Consider the following 12,041-nt stretch of genomic DNA (forward strand, 5'->3'; position numbering starts at 1 on the left):
ATCATCAAGTCAGTCGAAAGACTTCCACTGCTGGACATAGGCCTCCCACAAGGCTCTCTACTCAGACCGGTCTTATGCTTTCCGCATCCACGCGATCCCGCGATCTTAACCGCTCGTCGCTCTATCTTGTTGAAGGCCTACCTACAGCTCGTCTCCCAGTCCGCGGACGCCACTCGAGAACCTTCTGACCCCATCGGCCATCAGTCCTTCGAGCAATGCCCCGCCCATCTTCTGATTCTATCCCGCAGAGAAACCCCGAGCATAGCCCTCTCCAGTAGTCAGAGTGACTTAAAATTTGGCATACATTTGTACCTAAGTCCGGTGACGATACAATAATCTGGTACCTACCTACTTAAATTCTGGTGGTCCGACCAGGATGGTCCCCGCAGGACGGAACTCTTCAGCGGTTAATGGCATCGACTTGAATTTGGTATACAAGTATATTTTGAATGGCAATGCAAATACAGTCAGCAAAGAAAGCTTGTATTAAAAAATATTGTTTTTTAAAAAACTAAATTAAGATATTACAGAATTATCATAAAATAAATCTAACCTAACCTAAACCTATCTGTAGATTACACGATCATATTTTTTTAACAATTAATAGTTTCACCGAAAATCATGCTGTATCAAATGACCATTATGTATTTCTTCCATTATTATTTTTTGTACAACAAAAAGTTTACATACATACTTAAAACAAAAAAGTAACTTAAGATATCCACACGAAATATAAAGTATAACAATACAATCTATAACAACAACTTACAACCAATATCAACCAACCAACCTACAACCATCATCCTAAGTAGGTATTGTGTAACAATACAACCTATTCTTAACAATAAAAATTATAAAAAAAGAACAGCCCGTGTAAAAGATCTGCCTGCGGCCGGGTTCCCATGACTCTGGTCTTTATAAAAGACTTTTCATGTCGGCACGTTTGATGCGTTCTCAATTTAAATTAATAAAATTATTTTAATCATACTTCGCTCCAACCAACACAAAACTCTATGCTTATCCCACTTTCAACTGAAACTAACTTCAATATCTCACAAACAAGTTTTAACAAGTTCTCGTTGGGGCAACAAAAAGCAGCAAAAACTTGTTCACACCGGAACAAAACTAAAACATATCACACCCTTCACAAACGGCTGCAGTCTAGGGAAAACTCCAGTCCAGTTTCTGACATTTGGCAGCAAGAAATATCGTTCCTGCGCAGCTAGAATTGATGACACTATCTCGTAAATGCGAAGCTATGTGCTGTGCACTTTAAAGTAGAATTTATAGAGATATATCGAATGGACCATTGTAGCTTTAGTGTCTCTTTTCCTTTAGTTTTAAGTCCATTGCATATTCATTTGAAGTATACTAAGAAAATAAGGCCCACATGAGTTTCATTCCATCCCAGCCTATATACGTCCCACTGTTGGGCACAGGCCTCCTCTCAGAACAAGAGGGCTTGGGCCATAGTTCCCTTGAGTTTCATTGCTAAAATGAAATCAAAAATATGTTAACAGGGCTTTGTAACGACTAATTGACCTTTTCTAAAACGCTCAAGGCATTGACAAATAAATGATAAAATAATATGGTTATAATGGCTACGTTACTTTGGTTACTTATGTTCTCTTGCAGCACGATATCGTTAACTTCCAACTTACCTCTATCCTTTTTTGGTATTAATTAGACGTTTTTCATCTCCCTAAAACTCAAGTCGTCCGTAATTAAATTGCCTGCCAAAGACCGTTCAGTTGCAATTACACGAAGCAGGAAAAAAATAGAAGCTGCAATCTTTTTCAGCTTTTCACTGGACATGCGGGAAACAGTTTTATTGCCGTTTCTATCTGTAATTACTCTTGTTACCGAATCTCTCGGTCAAATAGAGTCACGATCAAAAATACGCTTGATTTTTGCATTGCCTTTTATTTACTTAACATTTGGTAAAGATGCAGCTACCTAAATAGCTGCTTATAAAAAAAAGCGACACAAATAATAAAAAAGTCGAAAGGGCTTTTAATGAAAAAAAGATTAATTAAATGCTGTCAATTCGATAAGGTTTATAAGGCTGGTACGGTCAAGGACTTTACATGATCCACCATGGAACCTAATAAATAAAATAAAATAAATATCACAGGACACTTAACGCCAATTGACCTAGTCCCAAACTAAGCAAAGCTTGTACTATGGATACTAGGCAACGGATAAACTTACTGGTATATATAAATACATACTCAAATACCGTTTTTACCTAACATTCAAGACCCGAGAACAAACATTCGTATTATTCCTACAAATACCTGCCCCGGTCGGGAATCGAACCTGGGACCTCAAGCTTGTTAGTCAGGTTCTCTTACCACTTGGCCATCCGGTCGTCATATAATATCTCGTCCTATCTGAGAACCACTGCAAGACAACTCGCTTTTAATAAAAAAAAAATACATTATTAAGTCGGTCCATTCGTTTGAGAGCTCTGATGCCACAGACAGACAGACAGACAAACAGACATTGGCGTCAAACTTCTTTTTACCCCTCTTTTTATGTCGGGCGTTCGGGAGGAAACCCCGTTTCATCACATTGCTTTGTGCTAAATTCTACAATTTGTGTGACATTTCTTAGTTGTATTTTTCGTATCTGACAATTTCTTTCTTTCTGCTAAACTTTCTTCTAAACTTTTCGGTTTACCTAATTACATTATGATTATTACTGTCCCACTTTCACGACGTCATGACAATCTTTAAAAAAAAGTTATTAACTTTAAAGTCCATTGGAAAATCCGATATTATTTTTCACTCTAGCTTCGCGCATAAGCGGTGTTTCTACGTCGAAAGTAAATATTCAGAGAACGATTTCTTTCGAGTGTATAAATTTTATCGGTTTATGTTCAAGTGTTATTTTTTTTCAGAATGCAGCTGTCAAAATATCACAGGGTGGTTTAACGCCGACATTTCCAGCTATATAATTCGGCATGAAAATGTTCTATTACGTAAAACAGAATCTTGAACGATCGGATCTTTAGAAATGAAACATGTTTTTTCTGGTAATTGAGTTTTAGTTAACCTCTGTCATTCTGTTTAGTTTTAGATCTAGCTTTCCTCTAAGTTTTTTTTTTTAATTTTGTTTTTTTTTTTAGGATAAACGTATTTAAATGCCACTGATACTGGCGTTTGTTGCATAGACGTAGACGTAGAGTTTGACACATAGACAGACGTGTTGCATAGACTGTGTGCAATGTATGTATACATAATGTATATCTAGTGCCATCCACGAAGACGCGTGATTTTGTCAAAATTAGCCATTAATGACATTGTAATAAGAACCACGGCACGCGTCATCGTGAATCTACCTTTAGATACCTACTTATTTACGGGTCATATCTTGCAAGTTAAATTTGACCCGCTTCCAGAGGTCGGATTGACTGGACATTTGGCAATTGGCTTAGGTACTTATAAAAATCTGGTCACAATACAATAATCTGGCAGTGACATCCTGTTAGTCTGGCCAGGCAGGATCGACTCCGCGAGACTGAACTCCTCAACGGTTAATGGTATCGACTTTAAATTTGATACAACAATGTAGTTTAGATGACGATGCTAGTACAACCAACAAAACGTACAGTCAGCAACAAAAGCTTGTTTGTTCATAGTTCATTGATAGGGACCTCCGTAAAGTAACACCCGATTTAACACTTTAATTGTCCCTTGTTTCAATGGGTCAATACATCCGTGCATTACAGGTAATGCGCAAATGTACATAATCATCCATTTCTGACGTCACGTAGAGCTAGTTTGACGGTGCATTACAAGTAATGTACGGACACGGACAGTTAAAGTGTTTAAATTATTTACAGATTTCGTGTATATTGAACTTGATAGCCGCAACAACATGTTCCATCGTGTTCGACAGGGCCAACCAGAATGCAATCTACATCAAAGACTACTGCCCCAAGATGGAACACTGCCCGGAAGGCACCCACGTCTTGTGCATGTACCATGACGCTGTAAGTGTCTTTGTTCACGTTCACATCGCCTAGACGTTTACCTTAAATTGTAAAAAAAACACTATGAAGTGCAAAATTAGAACTACGTATGTTGCCTCGCTGACTGACGCTAAGTAATATTATTTGAACGAGTGAGAGACGAACTGCGATTTTCCAATTTCGTAGTAGCCAAATTTCAAAGTACTTATAATTTCAAAGTTCAATATCCCAAAAACGACTGGATTTTATTTAAACATAGCTATGAACTATCGCAAGGAAGCTCGCTTTCACAAAAATGCCTTATCTAAATCGGTACCATCAGCCAACTAAGTGGTCTATCAATTTTTAAACAAGTTCCTATCAAATGAATATGTCGCTAAAGTCGAACTTTCAAATTAAGATTGGTTTTTTGGAATTTTTAGCGTCACTGCTTAAGTGGCTAAATAAGAAACAAACAAGCTGAGATATGAGGTGCATAGGGGAAATTCGTGTCGGTACCGTTGACCATCAGTGGTGTAGCGGTATAGCACGCGGTACGGATTACCGAGGACCTGGGTTCGATTCCCAGTGATGGTCTTATTTTTTCTGGTTTTTCTGTGCATCTGTATTTCAGTTTGTATTTTCAGTTTCGAACTTTCAAGTTGACAGACACGTCTATTGGCATTATTGTTTTATGACAAACGATTGTCAACTTTAGGGTGATAGACCACATATTTGACTGATGGTACATCCGTTTGAGAGCTACAAAGCCACAGAGAACGCAGCCTTTTGCGTTGCAATTTTTTGCGTCGGGATTTAAAATTAATTTCCATTTATAATATTAGTTATACAATTCTGTGGCCCCATCTTAGATAACCTAACCTAACCAACTAAAAGTTGGGAAAGCCTCGACATTGTCAATTCAAGGGTCAACATCTCAAAAACGGCTAAACCGATCTTTATAATACATGTCTAAGAACCATCGCTATTATAGAAACCCTGCTTTCAAATGAAAAAAAAAACACATTAAAATCGGTTGACCCATTTAAGAGCTACGGTGCCACAGACAGACATACATAGCGGTCAAACTTATAACACCCCTGTTTTGCGTCGGGGGTTAATGAATAGCACAAACAAAAGGAACTTATGTAGGTACGTGTGTTAGTAAAAATAAATGTATACAGCTAAGGGTCTTGTCACGTGTAAAACATACCCTAACAGGGCACCCGAGGCTGTCCCTTGGAGCTATCACAATTCGAGACGTGCTCGATACAAGGAAACAATTTCTGGAAAAAGGTTTAAGGGATGTTTGCTGTCGCCAAATGTTAAAAGAGGTTGACTAATGATACACTCGTACTGTACGTGCATGCCCAATTTTGTTTTTCTTGCAACTCCTTTAAGCTAAAACTTGATTTGTTGGCAGCTTATTTTTTGGAATAACACATAGGCTACTTTTTATCCCAACATTTTTATCCCATGTGATCGGATAAAATCTTACAACTTCAACCGCTTTTTTTATAATCATGAAATTTGGCACGGTTGTTTTAAAGCAAGCAACGTCTTGAAGACCATGTTGTAATTTTTGTTTGTTACTTCTTTCACTCTAAAACAGCTGGACTTTGGTGTGTTGAGCTGGACATCTGGAATAACATATAAGCTACTTTTTATCCGATATTCACACGGGATAGGGATAAAAATCACTAAATTTCAATTACCAGAATGTACACTTATTTAACAACTGTACACAAAATTGCCAGAGTTAGAGACATGAAATTTAGCAGGAGTATTTAATACACAATGTTTATGAAATTCATGATGTAGTTTTTGAGAATATAGTACCTATCCTGGATTATTGGTTCAACTGCTGCTTTTATAGTGGGTTCACGTGCCAAATTTCATCGAATTTTGTTAAGTGGTTTTAGTGACATGAAGTAACAAACATACACACATAGGTATTCGCAAGCCTTCGCATTTATAATATTATCAATCAGGATTATCTAAATACACAAACTTTCATTATCAAAAACCAGATGTGGAAAATTTATATTTTCATTATCTTACCGCGCACAGTAAATTTATAAATCACTTTGACAGGATAAAACTTGAGGCAAAGACTCATTGTTTTCCCGAAGGAAATCACGTGTTATTCAAAGTGACAAAACAGCCTGACATATGTCTGGTTTCAGCGTGGTTTCGGCTAGATTTCGGGTAATATTTAACGTCCATTTGTCCAAGTCCTGCTAGACACGTGACCGGGATAGGAAAGGACCACTAATTCTCGGCCACCGTAATATAACATAATATGTCGTCGGCTGATCACAAAATCCGACAGATCGTAAAATTCCTTGGTATGTCACAAAAGCCCGACATTTCATGAATTGACTAGCACCCCCGCCATTATGTTTCCTAAATAATGTAATAATTTGCTTTAAATAGGTATTTAATTTCGAAAAAATCCTATCTTACTAATAATATAAATACAAAAGTTTGTGAGTGAGTAAGTGAGTGAGTATGTTTGTTACTCCTTCACGCCGAAACGGCTAAACGGATTTGGATGAAATTTGGTATGTAGATAGCTGGACATCTGGAATAAAACATAGGCTGCTTATTATTCAGATATTCCTACGGGATAGGGATAAAATCTCGAAACAACAACCGCTGGGCAAATTGATTTATTTTCGGGAATTCCCACGGGATTTTTTAAAAATCCCTGAATTTCAATTCAGGCTTTTTATTCCGATATTCCTACGGGATAGGGATAAAATCTCGAAACAACCACCGCTGGGAAAATTGATTTATTTTCGGGAATTCCCACGGGATTTTTTAAAAATGATGTAAAATAAAATCATAAAAAAGGTCCAATCTTTAACATCAAAGTCGAGTTAACTATACAAGTGAAGTAACATAAAATAATCTAGTTTCCAATGCTTACTATTACAGGTCAACGTCATGGGTCCTCGCTGTAACAACGGTCAAAACATTACGATGACGGAACAGTTCAAAGATATGTTACTGGATATGATTAACGAGTAAGTTAATCGGCCGTTCTTCCTTGAAGTATTTATGTGTAAGGAACGTACGGGTGCTCGTCACTGTCCCAATAGTTGGCATCTTTAATCTTATGTCATTAGCAATAGAGATGACGGCAGGGTGTCGTCTATTGGGCATTAGGGTGTCGGGCACTCGGACGTTTACCTTAGTGTGTAAGTATGTTTTGTGTGTTTAGTTTAGTTTATTTATTCATTCAATACATCATTACATTATAATTTACATAAATGTCAGTTATAAGAATTTGTATTGAAATCGTCAAAGGTAATATGATTAGTAATAATTATAAAAAAATAAAATTCTAAGCATGTCATGTGAATGTAAACAATTAAAATTAGACTGGTTCTCCTTAAGGGATCGTCAGACTGAAAACACATTGAAATGTATATAAAGAATAAATGTCAAGGATACGTTAAGATTAATACATTAGGCAATAATTGAGTAACAATTTAAATGTCAATATAAAAACAATAAAATAAAAACAAGAAATAATAATAACAATTTAAACAATAAAATTAAAATGTCAGATTCATAAATTCATTTACGGGATTTGTGTTTAGTTTTAAAGTAGCGTTGCCGCAACACTATGCCGAGTGGGACCCTATTTATACTGATTGATGTTCTTTCAATGGTTTCTTTCTCAATATTTTTTACCTATCTATAGTATAAAAGTGAACCGCCAGAACGGGACAAAAAAACGAGACAGCAGGATGGCACTCTACAACACCATTTTGACACGTTTCTCCCAAAACGCATTATTTCCCTGGAATTTAAAAGCAATTCGCTTCTTTGACCTTAGGAATCGCGAAAAACTTGAGAAAATATGATATTGGGTGTGTACATTTTGTATATTAAGTAAAATAAAATCACAAGTTCGAATTCCGAGCAAAAACGAGCGATCTATTTGCCAGTGGTACCATTCAGGAAAAAAGGAATCCATTCATTATCCTGCATTGCAGTCTGTAAAGCTCTTTACCCATTCATTGCCGCACGCCAGATTACGCTGGGCTTAGAGTCATGAAATTTGGTATGTAGATAGCTGGATGTCTGAAATAAACATATAGGCTACTTTTATTCCACTATTCCCACGGCATAGTTGTTTTTAACACAACACCTCAATGAAGATTACGATATAAATTTGGGATTTCCACAGGAATTTTGTAACTAATTCAATTGTAACTACCAGATCGAATAGTTTACGCGTGCGAAGCCGCGGGTAAACTCTAGTGTATTTATAATTTCAAAACTCATATTACATTATGAGAAAATTTAATGTTTTCCATGAATTTAAATGTTTGTGATAATTTCTTGTTAGTCATTATTTTTTTATTGCCGAAACCGCAAAATGTTCAGAATTTTAAATGGTTTGGTTAGATTTGTTTAACTTATAACAATTTTACACAATTAAATAGAATCAGTGAATAACATGTATTATGTACCATCTTGTATGTACCCATTTTCTGCAATAAACTTTATCTTATCTTATCAGAGAAAAAGGCCTCAAGCAGAGGGTCGTGGGTTCAAACCCCGGCTCGCACCTCTGAGTTTTTGGAAATTCATGTGCGGAGTTACATTTGAAATTTTCCACGAGCTTTGCGGTAAAGGAAAAACATCGTGAGGAAACCTGCACTGGGCCCGCGTGGGAACTATGGCCCAAGCCCTCTTGTTCTGAGAGGAGGCTTGTGCCCAGCAGTGGGACGTATATAGGCTAGGATTACAGACATAACATTATGACAACCGTTCTTCTCCTACTTATTTAAGTCATACTCTTGTCGGCGTAACCGATGAATAGCTCTTCACTTCTCTCTACTCAAAGCTACCTCCTTAACCTACAATTGATTCCTTTGAAGGATTCGGTCATCAGCAGCCAAGGGTAATGAGGTTGGTAAAGATGGACAACTCCTGCCAAGGGCGTATGGGATGCATCGATTGGTAAGTACCAATACCTTAGTCCTCATCTTATATACTAAATAAGGTACCATCAGCCTACTATGAGATCTACTCTACTTGATAATCGATTGCATGTCATAAAACAATAATTCCAATAAACGTGTCTGTCAACTTGAAAGTTCGACTTTAGCGACATATTCATTTGATAGGAACTTCGTTAAAAATTGATAGAACACTTATTTGGCTGATGGTACTTATTATTGCATACATTTGACCGCCAGAATTTTTGCCGCTGAGTATATTAATAATCCTACTAAAATTATAAACGCGATAGTATGTGAGGATGGATGGATGTTTGTTACTCCTTCACGCAAACTACCAAGTGGATTTTGATGAATTTTGCTATGTAGATAGCTGAATATCTAGAATAACACTACAATATAATACAATAAAGCTTAGGAACAACAAGACGCTTAAGAATAACAAGTATAATACAAAAAGTGTTAGATTATTAAAACAATATGTGCAAAGTCGTGTAAAAATTACTATGGTAAACGAACAAATAAGTTCCTAGTTACGAAAATATTTAACAAGATTGAGTGGCTAAGAGAAGGAAACCAGTGTAGCATAAGAAAGGTTAAAAATACTCTCAAAAGGATTCTTTTGCAAAAACTGCCTTTGCGTGTACCCACATTTTTGCAAAAGTATCCACATCTATGTATATGTTGTAACTTTTATTTTGTTTTTGTATTTGGATGCATGTTTAAACAAATAGGTAGTTACATATAATTAAATTGTAACGAGCGCGTTCTCGCCAACAAACTGTAATATCAGTTTGGCGAGTGGATATGTACAGTAAGCAAGTGTATGTAATACCTATGAGAAATAAATAAATAAAAAATACTGGAGTTACAATACAATACAACTATTCAAAGCCTTGTAACTATAAAAACATCGAACTCTATATATATACTACATATTTACTTTATAAATATGTACTATGGCCAGCAAAAGTCGATGGACAATTCCCAAACATAATCGTCTGACACGTGAAACGGCGCCATCTATGTGTTTGAAGTGTATTAGCGGTATTTACTTATTTACTAACGTAGTTAGTTTATTAAGATGCCACTAGATGGCGCTGGCGCTGACCTTAAAAAAATATTTTATATTCATGTTAGAAATTTGATATTTCACTGCCGTAGTAACTGAATTATGTCCCTGCCTGCGAAGCGCGTAACGACATTTTCTGTCTCTTTCGTACTTGTCGTAAGAGAAGGAGAATATTATTCGCATTACTATCGTTTCTTGTCCTTCAAATATTCCAACGATAAATTCTTTGGTGTGTGTGAAGTTCCCAATCCGCACTGGGCCTGCGTGGGAACTACGGCCCAAGCCCTTTCATTCTGAGAGAAGGCCTGTGACCAGCAGTGGGACGTGTATCTATAGGCTGGGATGCTGATGAAAGATAAATTCTTTATTTACGAAGGCTCATGTTGCGAATTAGTGTCAACTTTAGTAATCTCCAAATCTAGCAGTAAATTTACAAAAACACAAACTCAATATTATCGCCTGGTGGGATTTGAACTTGTGACATACGAACGAAGAACGAAGTTCACAACCACTTGACCATCGTACTGTTATCTTAAGCGATGAAAATCGGATCTATATCGGGCGGGTCGTCTTAAAATTAATCGGTAAGTCATGCGTGTTTAACGAAACTTAAAGAGGGTAGACTGAAGATCTTCAAACTACCAGGCTAAGTTTTTATTACAAAGATTTTGCTACTTGTTCAGCTGCTTGCAACATCGTTTGATCGTCTCTTTCAAGTTGAATCTGCTTATTATCGTAATTATTCTTTAAAATGAGTTCTCATCGCAATATTGAAATGGTTAAAACATGTGAAATTATTTATATGAAGAAGGAAAAAATATGTCGGAAATTTCTAGAGAAATTGGAGTTAATAATGTGAGTTTTTTTTGTTTACGTTCATCCTACCAACTTCTTCATTAAAATTATATCTACGTTATATTATTTTATGTTTATTTATATTGTTACAGATAAAAACAGTTATATTATGGGTACGACGATATCAAGACGAAGGATCTTTGCTGCATCGTCAAAGATCGGGTAGACTACGACTCATAGATGCCCCGCTATGATGTTGCCCACTGTTAGAATTGTCTATCCAGAAGAACAAGTGCCGTGCATAACGTTCGTGCAAGATAACTGCCCAATACACGGGTCGCGTATTGTGCAAGACTGGTTTGATCAACACAAAAATAATATTAAAGTCGTTCCTTGGCCTGCCAGATCACCGGATTTAAATCCCATTGAAAATGTATGGGGTGTTATAACCATGTCCAACGTTGGGATAACCAAAATAAGCGAACTCTGTTACGTTAGTAGCCCACTGTGTAAAAATAAGGGACAGTTATTCGCGGCTCTAATATGTGTGAAAATCTAGTTGCATCGATGCGATTCTTTTTGCAAGCAGTTATCGACAATCATGGTGGTTACACCAGTTATTAAAATAAAATTGATAGTTACGTGTAGACCGGGTTATATACTGAAACAATTATGTTATAATAAAATATATAAGGTGGAGATATTTTCAGGGTATGTAATTAATAACCTAAGAATCATAATTGACGCATAAATTATTTAAGTATTGTGTGGTAATATTTTTTTGCTTCATACAAAAATACCATTCCGTCCAAAAATAATCATCCTCGCATTAACGTTAACTGTATTTTTTTAATTTAATTTAAGTAATTGAAACCAATTAACGACGATGCAAATAATCGATCCTCAAAATATCCGCATCGGATTTTCTAGCACACTGTATTATATCAAAATATTTATCTTTATTTATGATCCTGTAGGTATCACTTTGTTATGAAAAGTAATTATTTTATTATTATAAACAAAACATTTAATTATACCTTGATAGTTTTGTTTACTTATTTATATGAGATAAGTGTGAAAGTTCAATATATGACTGTAAATACTGTAATCTTATTATAACTGTCAGTAACACATTACACACTACAGTGGATCTACGCCATCAACTATTGATAAGTAAATGTTTAAAACTGGAAAACTTCAATTATTATAATTTATAACGCTTTCGAGTCTTATGATAACC

At 36.0% G+C, this 12,041-nt stretch overlaps 1 protein-coding gene across 2 annotated transcripts in view; it reads left to right on the forward strand.

Annotated features, from left to right (window-relative positions):
* LOC141442138 (uncharacterized) overlaps positions 1-12,041 on the forward strand; it is a 57,753-nt gene that overhangs the window by 22,805 nt on the left and 22,907 nt on the right. For both annotated transcript variants that reach the window (XM_074107044.1, XM_074107045.1), the window contains exons 2-5: positions 2,903-3,037; positions 3,848-3,997; positions 6,896-6,984; positions 8,854-8,935. In XM_074107044.1, the coding sequence (XP_073963145.1) occupies positions 3,026-3,037; positions 3,848-3,997; positions 6,896-6,984; positions 8,854-8,935 (333 nt within the window). In that variant the 5' untranslated portion in view covers positions 2,903-3,025. The remainder of the gene's footprint in view (positions 1-2,902; positions 3,038-3,847; positions 3,998-6,895; positions 6,985-8,853; positions 8,936-12,041) is intronic.

Source organism: Choristoneura fumiferana, chromosome 25 (assembly GCF_025370935.1).
Source record: "Choristoneura fumiferana chromosome 25, NRCan_CFum_1, whole genome shotgun sequence".
NCBI lineage: Eukaryota > Metazoa > Arthropoda > Insecta > Lepidoptera > Tortricidae > Choristoneura > Choristoneura fumiferana.